This window comes from Lagenorhynchus albirostris, chromosome 7, assembly GCF_949774975.1.
Source record: "Lagenorhynchus albirostris chromosome 7, mLagAlb1.1, whole genome shotgun sequence".
Classification (NCBI taxonomy): Eukaryota; Metazoa; Chordata; class Mammalia; order Artiodactyla; family Delphinidae; genus Lagenorhynchus; species Lagenorhynchus albirostris.
Window position 1 is genome coordinate 5128806 of NC_083101.1, and position 16388 is coordinate 5145193.

Here is a 16388-nt window from a genome sequence, read left to right on the forward strand (position 1 = left end):
ACGTCCCATCTAAGAACCAAATCTGATGTGGTTCTTTCCAGGAGATTCCTCCCCAGGAAATCATGGACATGTGTGTTTTGCAGCGGCTAAAAGCTTTACTTCCTTCCAAGAGAAATAACTGACACCCATATCGTGTCAACACTCGCAGGCCCTGGTTGAAAGAAGCATCCTCAGAGCCCAGAACTGGCCCTGGGCTGTGGTTCCCACTGGCTCTCCATAGGGGAAGGAAGCCCACACCACCCCAGAAAAGCACCTTCCCATGAATATGTTTTCTCACAAATGATGGATAAAAATTTAAGCCCCCAAACAAGCTGCCCAGTAGCTTATCTGTTTTGCTAAGTAGCGTCCAAAAACACTGAAGTCATAAGCCTTGTTTGAGCCAAGAGGATACAGTAATGACTGATCTCTGGAATGCTCTATACTTCCAAACACTTGCCCGCAGCAATACGTCCATTCACTCCGATGAGCGCGTTTTCCCCATGATCGGTAGAGCTGAACGTTCTCCAGAGCTTGCAGCCCAGGTCACCGTGGAGTAGCTGTACCAGTCAAGGTCCTCCGGCCTGTGGCTTCAGCTCTCAGCTGCTGGCTCGCTGGCTGCCCCTCGGGCTCCCCCAGCTTTCTGCTAATCAGTGGAAGTAAATGGAACGTCTGTCATATTGAGGAATCAGAATTTTTCATGTGAAGATCTGCTTTCCTGTTTTCTTGCCAACACAACACAGGGCCTGTCCCTAGTCGTTTTTCATGCCAGGATATGATGGAAAGGAAGTGACCCTGAAAACTGGTGCCTGGCCGGCTTCGGGTGGCTTTGCTTTTTAGCATGTGACTGGCCACACATCACATCAGCCTCCCTCATCCTTTACACCCAGAAGACTCTCTCCGCGGTTCTTTCAGGTGTTATGTTTTCAAAAGAGTGGGGTGCTAGCTCCTGTGTCTCCCACGAGGGCAGATCTTTTTGCTGCGTCCCCGGCTGCTATATCAAGCCGTGGCTCACTGCCTTTTGCAGGCTGGTCACCCCTCAGGAGGTCTCCGAGTGGAGTGAGCCGGCAGGATTCTGCAGCGCTGCGGGACCGCGCGCTTAGGGCGTGTCACGTGCCCAGGGCACTCCCTGAGTTGAGATGGCTGCCCCAGCACCGTCTCTGCTGAGCCGAGCCATGTGTTACTAGGTACGTGGCTTTCCCATGCAGCCCGTTTCTCCATCCCTGTAAGGATCCTAACAGCAGCACTTCGTGTGGAATAAACGAGGTGATTCAGGTAAAACCTTTAACACCTCACCTGACCAGCAGGAAGCATTCTGTAAGAATAGCTGTCATCGTCATCGTCACCATCATCGTCATGAGATGGTTCTTGCCGGCGCTTTGATTGTGTGATCAGGGCTGGTGTGGGGGCCAGGTGCGCCCCTCTCCTGACTGCTCTCCTCCCCAGCACCTTGCACCAGCAATCCTAGATCTTCTGCAGAGATCTGCCGTCTCCAGACAGGCAGCCCTCACATCATAACTCCTCCACGGCCCAAACAGCCTTACTCTGGCTATAAATAAAAATCCCCGCCGCGGAGCGCAGCAGCAAAGCCGGGCACCAGCCAGACCCTAAGATAATCTCCAGGCTGTGGTGCAGGGGTGTTTCTGCTCAGCGGCCAGCCCTGCTTTCTCCCTGCCCGTGTGAATAAATATGATCTTAAAGGGCCTGGAAACATTTCTCTGGGGAGTCAGTGGAGACCGGGCTTGTTGACCGTGGTATGGGAATGAGTGTGCAGGGCCGCCGGAGGGACCGCGTCTCCCCGCCCACTGGAAGGTGATTTTCCGCCTTGGCTCCTGTCCCAGCAGGACTGCATAGCTTGAATACCAGAGCTGCTGCAGCCTTGTTGCGGAGGGCGGCCTGGACGCTTTGTCCGAGAGACGGGCATCTTCCTTCCCTTTTCCTTGGTGGCTGCCCGCTCCCCTGCAGTCCGCACCCTTGGTGGCCCCCCCGCTTCGGACCCGCACCTGCACAGCGAGGGAAGCTTGTCCACTACTGTCCACACCCGCAGTCGATGCTCTGCTGAGTCAGGTGATAGTCTAGGCACTTTAGTTAATAACATTAGAATCTATTCCTAAGTATTCCCTCATTCAGTAAATACGTATTGAATTAATTAATTAAATGCCTTGGCTGTTTCTAGAGGAGTTCCTGAGGGTATTTTGGAGGGCAGGAGAGGCTAGCAGACATTGATGGCTTGTCACACAGCGGGACTTACGGGGCGTCTCAGTAAATCCACACAGAGACCCTGTAAGAGAAGAACTGTTGTTTCCATCCCCATTTTAAAGAGGAAGTGACCGAGGCTCGAGAACTTACTTCACCTGCCCAAGGTCACACAGGCAGAGAGAGAGCCCAGGACCCAAGCCCAGGTCTGTGTGACTTGAGAACGTGCCCTCTAGGCAATTCTTCCGCCTCCCAGAAAAGGCCCCGCCCTGCGTGTGCGTGTAAGCGGGTGCTTGGTTACTGCGGGGCTCACTTGAGTGCTCAACACATTTACGTGGGGCGTGGACAAGAGGGGGCGCCAGTGAGGACGTGTCGGGACTCCAGAGTTGGCATTTGCCTCACTTCGTTCAGGCTGCTGTAGCAAAATACCAAAGCCTGGATGGCTTATAATAACAAGTCTATTCCTCACGGTTCTGGAGGCTGGAAGTCCAAGATCAGGGTGCCAGCATGGTTAGGTGAGGGCCCTCTTCCTGGTCACAGATTTTTCGTGGCATCCCCCTGGAGCCTCTTTTCTGTGGCACAGATCCCATCACCCCTGGGGGTTAGGATTTCAACATAAGAATCTGGGGGGACTCAGACACCCTGACCATAGCGGCATTGACCATGAATCATAAACTAGACGGAGTCACGGCCGAGGGAGAGGTATCTGTTAGCATATCTCACAGCAGCACCTGCGTGCTGGGAGTGAGCATCCCACAGGCCCGGGGACCGGACTCCTGCGTGAGAGAGGCCTCAGCCACGGCCCAAAACAGGCTGGCCTCCCAGGACCGGGCCGTCCCATCCCTCCATCCCTTGGCTGGTGCATTTCACTCAAGGTCTTCTCTGCGCACCTTGCCAGCCAGTGAGAGAGCCTCACTGTGAGCGGAGCATCCTCCAGAGGTGAAATGGAGAGTCCCCAAAGCCAAACCCGTCACCCCTCTGCCACCCCCAGCAAGGCCAGGCCTGGATGGCTGCCCTGAGAGGCCAGGTGAAGCATGGTACCTGCCGGGGGAGGGCACTGTGGATGCTCAGGCCCCACAGCCCTCGGTGGGCAGAGCAGCCGAGCCAGGGGTCCACCACCCCCAGCTTCTCTCAGAAGAAGGGATGTGGACGAATCGGAACTGGTAGGAATCTAAGCCTTCGGTGTCGGTACAGCACTTCCACTAATTCACCTGCCTGTGTCCAAGGGTCGGCCTTGAGTTTGTAAGTTAGATGGGGAATGAAATGTGTAAAGATGAGTCGGTTCCCAGGCAGTATCCTGGGTCTGATATAAACCAGCAGCCAGTGGGGCTCATGGGGTGAGAGGGCCTTGGCCTCACCAAGGAGGGGGGAGGAGCTCTAGGCTGATCCACACAGCCTAGGAGGGCAGGGCGGGCAGCAGGGGGACAGAGGGAGGCTGTGCCTGTCCCTTGAGTGGCAGCAGCTCTCGGTCCAGTTAACCTGTAAGCACATAGCTTCGCAAAAACACTTAAGGGTAGCGTGGCTTTGACCTCTGGCTAGTTTAAAACTTCATTTCTTCTTCCTCCTTCTTGGCCGTGGGTTTCAGAAATCCTGAATTTTGTACCAAAATGCAAAGGACACTTGAGTGAGCAGTGTGCATGTTTGTGCTGGGTGGGCTGTTGTCAAGTTCCAGCACCTGTGGTGGGAGTGAGCCTGGCAGGGACTTCAGATTCAGGCCCTGCCTCACTCTCCTCCACGTTTGGCAGGTGTCGGCAGACCCTTTGCAGGACGTGATGACACTATGGGATTCTTGTCCCAAAGCTCGTCCATCTGTCCTGCCGCAGCAGAGCCCAGGCCCGAGTGCGCTCACGGGCTCTAAGGAGCTGTGGGCATCTGCTGTCGCGCCCCAGCCTGACCTCGGGCTTTTCTCTCACGATGAGAATCTCGAAGAGCGTAGCCTGGTGCTTCTAAGGTAGCGTCAGAGGCATTGCACTTCATTTGTTACAAAAAGAAAGAAAAAAGTTTAGGCAGAAAGGGAGATGAATTCAGAAATTTTTAGCATTTTGGTAGCACAGTTCTTTCAACCATTTTTTAAGGCTTATGCCCTTCCCTTCCAAAAGGATTTGAAGTGATTACAACATTTAAAAGGCTGCAGTGTTTGACTTCCAAGGAATAAAACGAGAGAGATTCAACCAAAAAACTCAAAATAAGTAAACATGACCAGGTGTCTGACTGCACGCACTGACTGAATTTAGCACCAGGTTCCTGGAAGGACAAGAGGCATAGATGGGGTTGCGAGGGTTTCATTTTCTGACAAAGAGGACGGGACCCCCATACGGTGGGGGGAGGCTTGCTCTCCTTTGGGGGTACCCGCATCCTGCCCCTGAGGACAGGGTAGACACTGCCCCTTAGACACTGAGGACAGCACTGGTCAGTCTTCAGGCCCTTCTCAAGGGACCCGTGCCAGGGTGGGGGGACCTCGGGCCAGAGGAGCACGGGGGTGGTTTGGCCTGAGTGGTGGTCCTGGTTAGAATGACTGTGAACGGCCTGTCACGGCTCAGCTGAGTTAATCTAATTACTTTTTCTTTTGTCTGTTTTCTTCTTCCCATCTTCTCGTGTTCGTGTCTGTGTTCCACTCTGACTCTGTAGTATAAATCTGTGTTTAGGTCCTACTCCCAGGATTTCGTGCCTCACAGCCAAGCTTCCATCCAGCCTTTCCTCCCGTCTACCTCCTCTTCCTCTCCACATTTCCCACCTGTCCACCAGTCTCAGAGCTCTGACTTAGCGGTGCCAACCGTAGCCAGTCCGCCTCCCAGCACCCTGGACGGGCCTCTTTCATCTTCTCAGGAGAGCAGCTTTCATGGGAACACTGTCTGCCTTCCTTCCGAAACCTCTTTCACTGACTCGCCCCAGACGCCTTCGGTGAGAACTCAACACACACACGCCTCCCCGTGGGGCTGCGCCTTCTGAAAAAGCCTCCGCCCTCACGAGCGGTCAAGTCTGTTGCTGGCGTGGGCCCAGTCGCGGCGTGGCTGGACTGAGGGGTGCACAGGTCACCAGGTGAAATCGTAGCCCGTCTGTTTCCTTCTCTGCAAAGTTCCCATCAAACTAGGGATCTGATTTTCCACAAATGGGTTAGTGACCATTTAGAGACAACAGGTTGTCATAAGCATAAGATAGCAAATGCTACTGGTTTTCTGTGTGATTGGTTGTTTCTAGAGGAAGGTGCAGAGATCTCCGACAGCTCAGAAGGCAGTTGCGTGTTTAGTTGCCGAGGTGCTGAGGGTGGAGGGCCTCTTTGCTGTGCTGCGAGATGGGCCGCAGCGCTTCATCCGGGCACAGGGAAGTGCTGCCGTGCGCGTGGGCGGGGACACGACAGGCAGAGGGGCAGAGCAAGTGCAGGCACGTGCAGCCAGCGCTGCAGCGTGGAGCTGTCTTGATGTGTTGCCTCCCTCTCTCCATGTTTGGCCCCAGCACGGCAGAGTGGGGAGGTGTACACCTCCACCAGGACAGCCTGAGTGGCCCTTGACGCCTTTGGGGAAGCTCCAGCAGGAAACGTGGGTCCCCTCTGACAGAGGCAGGAGGTGGCAGAAGCAGCTTTGTTCCCTGACCCTGGGAAGGCATCCCCGGAGAACGGAGGGCACGCCGCCGCCGCCGCCGCCGTCCTCTCCTCCGGTCAGGGCCAGCCCCGTGGCGGGGGGCCGTCACATGTGCGTTCCCTCTCGTCCTGTCTCCCCCAGAGCGAACGCGCCAGTGAGGGTGAATCCGTCAGTCTGTATGCCTCTGGCCAGAGCAGCGAGGAGTAAGTAACCGCGGGCTGCCTCGTGCCCGCGGCCTAGCCTGGCAGGGGTCAGGCCCTGCTTCTGTCTGGCTGAGCCTCCCGGTCACCAGCAGCCATCCTGCGTGAGACCTCAGCCACTGCCCGAGCCAGGGGCCGGCTCGGCTCCGCGGGGAGAGGACAGGGCTTCCAGCGGAGCCTCCTTTGCTTTCGCTCCCGCGGTGTGCTGCTCCTCCAGCCTGGCCGGTGGGCCGTCTGGGGATCATGGGAGCAGCCTGGCCTTGGCCCTGGCCACGTGTCCGGTTGCTCTCAGGGATTTCTTTCTACCCCATCTTCTGGTGTTGGGGCCCGTCTTCTGTCCCTCTCCCAGAGGCAGGGACTCCTCTCTCCCACACTGAGCCTTCCAAGCCAACGTCCCCCTCCCACCCAGCAAGCTCCAGGCCTACAGTCCCTGCTTCAAGGAACCTGGTGACTCCACCAGGCCTCCCTCCTGTCGTGGTTGCCCTTGTTTTACTGCCCTCCCAGCGCCAGACGGTCAAGGTACAGTGGTTCTGTTAAGCAGTCAGCTTTCCAGGGTTTGCTGCAGCAACACCTGAGCAACTGCAAAACCTTCGAAACGAACCCTCCCACCGTCCCGGGTGGGGGGCCGGGTCCCTGGAGGGGGCACCGTGAGGACTCCGCCCTCCTCAGGGGCCAGCTCAAGGGGCCCAGTCCATTAAAAGCGTGCTCACTCTCGTTAGGATGGCCCCCTAAGGGGGCCCCCAGAGCACCTAGATATCCACGTGAGGCAAGCCCCACTTCAGGTATTAGCATGTTGTAGAACACTGTGGAATTTTCACTCCAGTGGGTTCAGCCCCCTCCTTGGGAGGTAAGCTGTTTGTCGCCTGGTGTTCCCACCTCACCTGTCCCCTCTGGTGACCTCCCCCACCATCATCCAATTCAGCCTCTGCACACGGAGTCCATTCCAGGCTGGCCTTCCAGAGCTCTCCCTCCACCTGTGACCCCATGAGGTGCTGCAGTGTCCTCTATGAGGACGTGCTGCTTCTTCATACTCCCCCCACCCCACCCCGTTCTCTGTTGTGGCCTCAGTGGCAGACCAGGGATGCCGGGGGGCCGTGTCGTCATTGAGTGGGTGGGCCCAGGTTCCTAGGAAGAAGCAAGGCTGCTGGAGGATGGAGGGACTGCCTTTGTGCACTCGAGCAGCTAGGCCCTTGGGAAGCATAGCTGTGGTGCTGAGGGCGTGCTGTGACTGGGAAGCTGGCGGAGGCCTGCTGCACACCTGCAGGGCATAGCGGGCAGGGCCACAGTCTTCCAGCTCAGGGGGTCTGGGGCCGGGCCCTTCACTTCCCACAGCCTTTTTTTCTTTGTGTGACCGGTATGGTGATGTCGGCCAGCAGGTAGGGTGTTGGTCAGGGCCAGGTGAGGAAAGGCACGCGCAGCGCCTCGCGGAGCTTGGCCGAGTGGTAGCTCCTGCGATGGTCCTTTCTTCCAGCAGGTGGTCGGGATGGCTTCCTCTAGGTCGGCAGCTGACAAAGGTTATAAGTAGTGGTGCTTTTCACTCTCCCCAGAGGAAAGATGCTAGTCTGAAGAGGGCCCGTGCTTCCTTTGTAATGGACCGCGGTCACGGTTGACGTGTTTACATCTCAAGTTCCTTAGGAACTTGCACTCAAAAGCCACTTGCAGGCAGGAATGCTGGGAAGCAGAGCAGCCCAGCGGGGGGCACCTGTCACACACCCAGCACTGCCTTCTCTTTTCAGGAATCACCAGCTTCGAAGGACGGACATCCCAGAGATGCCTCGTCAGCCGGCAGTGCACCTGGGAAGGAAAGCAGGGACGGCGGGGACAGGTAGGAAGTTACCCACGTGGAGCCGGGTGCCCTGAAAGCATCACGTCTGCCCTCCCAGTGAGAGCTGCCCCAGCTGCCCCTGCGGCAAGCACGCCAGGCCTGCTGGGGCTGTATGTTTACACTTGCGCTGAGCCAGATGTGTTTTTTCCAAAGTGAAGGTTTGTAGCAACCCTGCATCAAGCAAGTCCGTAGGCGTCACCTTTCCAACAGCATTTGTTCGCTTCATGTATCTGGTAATTCTCCCAGGATTTCAAATTTTTTCATTATTACTATATTTGTTATGACAATCGGTGATCTTTGAGGTTATGATTGTGATTGGGGGCACCACAAACCATGCCCATATAAGATGGCAAACAATCGATAAACATCGTGTGTGTTCTGACTGCTCTACCAAATGGCTGTTCCCCCATCTCCCTCCCTCTCAGGCCTCCCTGTTCCCTGAGTATTGAAGTTAGGCTAGTTAATAACCGCACAATGGCCCCTAAGTGTTCAAGCGAAAGGAAGAGTCACACATCTCTCACATTTGTTTTTTGTCTGCATTGGGTCTTCGTTACTGCATGCGGGCTTTCTCTAGTTGTGGCGAGCGGGGACTACTCTTTGTTGCAGTGGGCGGGTTTCTCATTGCCGTGGCATCTCGTTGCGGAGCGTGGGCTCTAGGCACACAGGCTTCAGCAGTTGCAGCACGTGGGCTCTAGAGCTCAGGCTCAGTAGTTGTGGTGCACGGGCTTAGTTGCTCAGCAGCATGTGGGATCTCCCCGGACCGGGGCTCGAACCTGTGTCCCCTGCACTGGCAGGCGGGTTCTCAACCACTGCGCCACCAGGGAAAGTCCCTCTCACTTTAAATCAAAAGCTAGAAATGAAGCTTAGTGAGGAGGGCATGTTGAAAGCCAGGAGAGGCCTAAAGCTAGGCCTCTTGTACCAGCCAAACAAGTTGGTTAGCCAAGGTGTGAAGGCAAAGGAGAAGTTCTTGAAAATTAAAAGTGCTGCTCCAGTGATCACACAAATGATAAGAAAGCAAAACAGCCTTATTGCTGGTATGGAGAAAGTTCGAGTGGCCTGGATAGAAGATCAGAGCAGCCCAACGTTCCCTTAAGCCAAAGCCTCATCCAGAGCAAGGTCCTAACGCTCTTCAATTCTGTGAAGGCTGAGAGAGGCGAGGAAGCTGCAGAAGAAAAGTCTGAAGCGGACAGATGTTGGCTGAAGAGGTTTAAGGAGAGAAGCCGTCTCGTAACGTCGAAGTGCCAGGTGAAGCAGCAAGTGCTGATGGAGAAGCTGCAGCAAGTTATCCAGAAGATCCAGCTGAGATCATTCATGAAGGCGCTACACTACGCAACAGATATTCAGTGTAGACAGAACAGCCTCTACAGGCAAAAGACACCATCCAGGACTTTCATAGCCAGAGAGGAGAAGTCAATGCCTGGCTTCAAAGGACAGGCTGACTCTCTCGTTAGGGGCTAATGCAGCTGGCGACTTTCAGTTGAAGTCAGTGCTCATTTACCATTCCCAGCATCCCAGGGCCCATGAGAATAATGCTAAATCTACTCTGCCTGTGCTCTATACATGGAACAACAAAGCCTGGATGACAGCACATCCGTTAACTACATGGTTCACTGAATATTTTAAGCCCACTGTTGAGACCTGCTGCTCAGAAAAAAAGATTCCTTTAAAAATAGTACTGCTCATGGTTAATGAACCTGGTCACCCAAGAGCTCTGATGGAGACGATATACAATGAGATCAGTGTTGTTTCCTTGCCTGATAACACAGCATCCGTTCTGCAGCCCCTGGATCAAGGAGTAATTTCAACTCTCAAGTCTTATTACTTAAAAAATACATCTTGTAAGGCTATCGCTACCATAATTTGTGATTCCTCTCATGGATCTGGCAAAGTAAACTGAATCCCTTCCGGAAAGGACTCACCATTCTATATGCCATTAAGAACATTCATGATTCACGGGAAGAGATCAAAATATCAGCGTTAACAAGAGTTTGGAAGAAGTTGATTCCAACCTTCCTGGATGACTTTGAGGGGTTCAAGACTTGAGTGGAAAAAGTCACTGCAGATGTCATAGAAACAGCGAGAGAACTAGAATGAGAAGTGGAGCCCGAAGATGTGACTGAATTGCTGCAAGCTCATGATAAAACTGTAACAGAGGAGGAGTTGCTTCTTACCGGTGAGCAAAGGAAGTGATGTCTTGAGATGGAATCTACTCCCGGTGAAGAGGCGGTGAAGATTATTGAAATAACAACGACGGATTTAGAATATTAGCGGCAGCGTTTGAGAGGACTGACTCCAATTTTGGAAGAATTTCCACTGTGAGTAAAATGCTAGCAAACAGCATCGCCTGCTCCAGAGAAGAGTGTTTGTGAGAGGAGAGCCCGTCGGTGCGCAGACTCCACTGCGGTCTTGCCTTAAGAAATCGCTGCAGCCCTGGCCTGATCAGTCAGCAGCCACCAGCATTGAGGCAGGCCCTCCACCCCCAGGAAGGTTACAGCTCACCAGTGGCTCAGGCGGGGGTTAGCATTTTTTTAGCAATAAAGTATTTTTTAATTAAGGTGTATGAACACTGTTTTAATTTTTATTGATTGATTTTTAAGATTTAATTTTTATTTTTGGGGGCTGCGTTGGGTCTCCGTTGCTGCGTGCAGGCTTTCTCTAGTTGCGGCGAGCGGGGGGCTACTCTTGGTTGCGGTGCGCGGGCTTCTCATTGCGGTGGCTTCTCTTGTTGCAGAGCACGGGCTCTAGGCACGCGGGTTTCAGTAGGTGTGGCTTGCAGGCTCTAGAGCTCAGGCTCAGAAGTTGTGTCTCGTGGGCTCTAGAGCGCAGGCTCAGTAGTTGTGGCGCACGGGCTTAGTTGCATGTGGGATCTTCCCGGACCAGGGCTCGAACCCGTGTCCCCTGCATTGGCAGATGGATTCTTATCCACTGCGCCACGAGGGATGTCCCTACTGTTTTTTTAGACATAATGCTATTGCACACTTAACAGATTACAGTATAGTATAAGTATGCCTTTTATATGCACTGGGAAACGAAAAAAATTCACGTGAATCACTTCATTGTGTTATTTGCTTTACTGCAGTGGCTGGGAACCGAGTCCACAGTATCTCCGAGATATGTGTGTACACTCTTCCCTTTATTCTGATTCTCAAAATTATGCATGCTCAGGGTAGAGAACATGGAAAGTATAGAAATGTATAAGAAAATAAGAAGGATAACCGCAGCCCTCAGAAGCCCTCCTGCTGGCACCAGGCTGCCTCTGCTTCTTGAGCATCTCCACGCCTACTCTTCACCTCACACGTTACCCACAACACGTTACCCTAGGGTTTCCTTCTCAAACCCTAGGCCAGCCTTCCTTCTGCCTCTTCCAAGTTCAAATGTAGTAAAGGAGTGTAAAAGATTCCCCCCCACCAAACTTTTTATTGTGAGTTTCTAGAGATAGTGTGTAAATTGTATGTAGTGTGTATTTGAAAGTAAGTCACAGACATGACACTCAGCCCCTAAATATTTCAGCATGCCTCCTAAAAAATTTTAGACGCCTACCTGATTACGATATGATTATCACACCTAAGAAGAGTAATAAATTCTTTACATTATCTGATATGCAAATGATCTTCCATTTCCCTAGTTCTCCCTATGTCTTATAAGGCTTATTTTTTGGAACCAGGGTCAATCAGGAGTCATCTCTGCATTTAGTCATGTGTCTCTTTCATCTTTGGTAACATTTCAACATTAGCATGAGTCAAACCTGCCCAGGTTTAGAAATATGTAGTAAATTTCTCCAGTCCACACATAGGAACGATAATGTGCAGGACCTGGGAATCAGCCCTGCCACCTGCGGCTTCACGTTGACTTCCCCTTCTTTGTGAAATGCTCCACAAATTCAAGCTTTTCCTCCCTCTTTAGGCTAAGGTTCGGCTACTTCTGGAGTCCTGGGTACAGAGCTAAGCAATACCCACTTGCTATTGTCAGGCCTAAACATAAATGGTTAAAGACGTGGTAAAAATAGCAAGAGACAGGAAAAAAAATAGAAAGCAGTCTCTAGGGGCCTGTCGGCAAGGGCTGCCTGCCCAGCCTACTCTGGCCACCCCTCAGTACCATCCACACGGAGTCTGATTCAGCAGCCCAGGCTCAGGTCTCCCCAAGTGTTAAGGGGTGATGGGTTTTCTAGTGTAACACGTAGTGGCCGTCTGTACCAGACAACAGCAGCTCATGGGCTCCAGCTCCATTGGACCCAGGGGTGCCATTTTTCAGAGTTCAGGCGGCCCCTGCACAAGAAGCAGAAGGATGAGCACGCTGACTGGCTAGAAGCGGTCGCTGGGACGTTGTCCTCTTTCCGTGAAGGCCAGGCCACGACTGGACGCTGACGCGCAGCTGAGGCTTCGTCCCAGGACTGCGCGTGGTTTTGCTCTGGCCCATCCACGTTGCCTTACTGAAGGCCCAGGGGTTTTGTTTGTTTGTTTTGTTTTGACTTGGGTTTTTTCGCCCGTACCGTGTGGCTTGTGGGATCTTAGTTCGCCAACCAGGGATTGAACCCAGGCCCTCAGCAGTGAAAGCATGGAGTCTAATCACTGGACTGCCAGGGAATTCCCAAAAGGCCCAGGTTTTAATGTCTCAGATACTTAGGGTTAAAAATGAAGCCTGCGACCACAAGGCCACTCAGTGGCTCACGGGACTGATCACGAGAATGATGGGAATATGGGAGAAAATGCCGGGGAAAGCACGGTGCCCGCAGACCCCACATCCATCTGCCTCGTGTCCCCCCTCTGCAGGCTCCCTATGTGCTTCGTCTGTTGGAGGTTCTCTCCTCCCCCTTCACCCAAACTCCTACTCAGCGCCTCAGTCTCAGCTTGCCTGTCCCATCTTCAAGCCCTCCCTGCCCTTGGCTCAGGCTGGACCCCTGCCCATGCTGCTGCCCACCTGCCCACCGGCACCCGTGGACAAGGGCCTGCTTCATGCTCCTCTTCAGTCCACTAGAGAGGTGGCCCTGGGGAGAGACCTGGGGATGGCACTGAGATCATGCTGGCTTGTTCCCCCATCCCGCTGGCCCTTTGCCATTCTCTCCTTGAGTACTGACAGTCCGGGCAGTCTGTGGGCCTTGACACAGGTGACTGAGACCATTACTTTTTCAAATTGCTCAGTGGAACCTTCTTGCTCTGCGTGCTTAATCCCTTCCACTTACTGAGGGAGTGTCCGGAGAGAGCAGGGACTGTCCCCAGGTCACACAGCTTTTCAGGAGCAGAGCTAGAAACCCAGTCTGCATCCCGGCCTCTTGTCTACCTCCCGGGCCCCTTGTGGAGGGGTGGGAAGCGGGTCTGGGCTTCTCGCTGGAGCCGCAGTCCGGGAAGGACTCATTCAGGGGAGCGGCTGTACCACAAGGCCCCGCGCACGGGGCCACGCTACCTTGGCCCCCGGGAGCCGTGGAGCTCAGGGTCTGTTGACACAACACAAACCATTTCTCTCTCCAGGGCCCCAAAGTCACCAGATGCTCCAGAGGCTCAGTCGGAGGAGGAAGTGGACGAGCTGTCCCTCATTGACCACAATGAGATTATGGCAAGGCTGACGCTCAAGCAAGAGGTGGGCTTCTCACAGGCCTTCGCGTGCAGGGTCTGGCCCAGAAAGAGGGTGGGGGCTTTGAGCAGGGAACCTGGAGGTGTCCCAAACAGAAAGGCCCAAGCCGAGTGCTGACCCCCCCCAGGTGGCCCTCCTGGGCGGCGGGCTCTGGCATCCCGTTCGTCCTGGCCCCATGCCTGGGCCACCGTGGGTGCTCTAAGACCCTGGGCACATGGGTGACTTCCAGGAGGAAGTGTGCCGTCCCCTTCTCTGACACCTCTGGAGAGTGATCTTGGGCAAGTGACATGTCCTCTCTAAGCCCCAGATGACAGGACTCTGGAGGGTGTTGTGAGAACGAAATCCACGAGGGTGCTCAGCACGGAGCCCGTGTGTGGTAAGCCCTCGCTAGTGCAAGATACTTTTATGTTGTTAATGACAGAATGACCCCAGTGTAGTGTCAGTGTGGGAAGCACAGCTAATTAAGAAATTCCAGGCCTGGCCACCGAGGCTGCCTCCATCCCATGTCTTGTCAGGAGAGCCTCATGGGTAAACGCGGTGCCCGAACCCGGCACAGTAAGAGGAGCTGACCTGAGAGGGCCTCCCGCCCCCTGCTGCCGAGCGGTTCCGGGGACACGCAGGAATGGCTCCCGGCGGTAGCCTTGACCCCCGCTGAGGAGGCGGCCGTGCTCTACACACACACACACACACACACACACGCACACGTGGCTAGGCTGCAGCAGAGAGGAACCGGGAAGGCAGGGCTGGCTCCTCTGCAGAGAGAATGATGTTTCATGACTCTTGCCAGAAATTTCTTCTGAAAAATCAGGTCCTGGGCGGAGCTGCCCCGTCTTAGCTGGAAATCCAAGACACTTCCAGCGTAAAAACCTTGAAGCTTTGGAGAGGCAGATGCATCTCCAAGAGCTAGAGACACGAGGAAGCTCTCGCGGGGCGTGGTCTCCTTCGGAATTACAGCGTATGAGGCCGGTGGCTGCAGGCCAGGTTTATGGGTTAAGGCCTCAGTTTGCTCATGTGAAAATAAGACTTTTCCCTTAACTGGCAGGCCACGGTCAGTGTAAGCAACATCGGATATATTGAGCATCTTTGTGACACTTTTCACTCCTCTAAGGAGGGCTCCCTGGAGGAACATGTTATGTGACAAGTGACTCCCCCCACCTGAGGGAGCAGGTGTAGATTTAGGGCAGGTTGCTGCAGCTTCGCGGACATGCGCACACCTGGAAGTGGTCTGCCGCCTCCACCACCATCCTGGGAAGGGCCGGTGCCAGTCCTGCCTGCCTCCCCGTCGGCTCCCTCCGTCCCCTCTTCCGCCCTGAGCCGTGGGTCGGTGAACAGGGAAAGACTGACTGGAGCCATGCCCCCCTGAGCCAGTGGTGTCTGTCCTCAGAGCGCTGTGCCACGCGGTGGGCGGGCTGGATGGGCGCACCTGGCCTCTGCAGCCCGGCCACGCTGCTCCCGGAGTGAGGGAGGGCAGGGCAGGGCAGAGAGGACCTGGCGTCTCTGCAACACCATGTCTTTGTCATCTCATCCCTGCTTGTGACTCCCTAAGCAGACTTTCTTACGGCTGTGTTCTGCTCCACGCCCTCCTTTGCTGTGGTTTTGCAGGGCGACGACGGACCAGACGTCCGGGGAGGATCTGGTGACATCCTACTGGTCCACGCTACTGAGACGGACAGGAAAGGTACGGCAGCGCTGGCCGCGGCAGCCTCTGTGCCCAAGCTCCCCGGAGGGGGCTGGTCCCGCTGAACCGAGACGTTGCTCGGCTCCACTGCCCTGCCCTCTCCTCTCCTCCAGCCCTGAGCAGGTTAGAACAGCAGTCCTGGTGCTGCTGGGTCACCGTAGGGAGTGCCGACGTGGGGGACAGGTGACCTGCATTCAGAGCCAGACCCTCCGCTTCCCAACCCCCTCAGAGCGTGTCCTCTGGTGGTGCAGGGTAGTGAGGACCCCAGGATCATCAAGGGGCAAGTTTCAGGTGCAGAGCCCGGCACCTGGTAGGTGCTCCACAGATGGTACCTTGAGTAGCGACATGTTCAACGATAGTGCTAAAATTACGTTGATGTGCAGGTGGCTTTTTACGCTTTTCCCGATATTTTGCCCATTATATTATTCCAGACCGCTGGATTGGGTTTCCTTTATTCCTCCTCTGGGAGCTTCCTGGGGCAAAGGTCCTGTCAGGAGCATCCAGTCTTCCAGCAGCGTTACCTGCACAGGATGGGGTTCCCCACTCTCAGCGCAGAGACACCCCTTCACGTCCTGATCCTTCGAGAGGGCTGGAAAAGCAGGGCCTGTTTTCTGTTGGGTGGACTCTGCTAGCAGAGGAGCTGTCTTTCCAAGTTGTGTTCTGGAAGGAGGAGGAAAAGGAGGGGCTGTAAGGCCGGTGCCGTGACCTTGGTCAGGCGGGAGGGGCCTGCAGTGCACACACCCCACAGCTGGGCCCGGCCTCTCCCCACACACACTTCCTTTTTACATTTTTTAAATTATTAAAAAGATGATGGAACAGCAATGGTGAAGTAAGGTGTGTAGGAATTAAAACACCCCGGTCATGAAACCCTAACCCACCAATTTCATTTCTGTAAACAACCTGGTCCCTATGTTTTTACAGCAGATTTCCCAAAGTATGTTACACAGATGATTCTGGGGATTTTTAAATTATGAAAGTAGTACAAAAATAATTGTTTGCATTGCTGAAAATTTGAAAATTAGAGAAAAAGAAGAAATGGCTCCCACAAACTCACCACAGCCACGCTTTTGCCCTCCGGGTTTCTTCTGACCCAAGCAGAGTGCGGTCCTCGACACTGAATTTGAATCCTGGCTGTGCGTTCTCAGGCTGGGCCGCTGCTGGGCACGTCCCTTCTCGGCCTCAGCTGACTCAACGTTGTGAAGAGGTTCAAAGTGCCCAGTGGGTGTGAAGACTGAGCGAGTTGGCACATAGGAAGTGCTCGGGGAGTATCTGTTTACATCCCCAGGAACAGCCCGTGCTCTGCCTTCTTCAGTAAACCCTCCTCCGTGCCGGACAGGTCAGAGCTCCAGCCTCAGCCTGGCATGAGA

General features: G+C 54.4%; 1 protein-coding gene across 12 annotated transcripts in view; it reads left to right on the forward strand.

The window, feature by feature from the left end:
* Positions 1–16388, forward strand: part of RAPGEF1 (Rap guanine nucleotide exchange factor 1) — a 147665-nt gene that overhangs the window by 113291 nt on the left and 17986 nt on the right. For 9 of the 12 annotated variants that reach the window (XM_060153994.1, XM_060153996.1, XM_060154000.1 and 6 more), the window contains 4 exons: positions 4801–5073; positions 7687–7775; positions 13241–13349; positions 14946–15021. In XM_060153994.1, the coding sequence (XP_060009977.1) occupies positions 4801–5073; positions 7687–7775; positions 13241–13349; positions 14946–15021 (547 nt within the window). The remainder of the gene's footprint in view (positions 1–4800; positions 5074–7686; positions 7776–13240; positions 13350–14945; positions 15022–16388) is intronic. The other 3 variants (XM_060154003.1, XM_060154005.1, XM_060154002.1) reach the window with 1 other exon arrangement.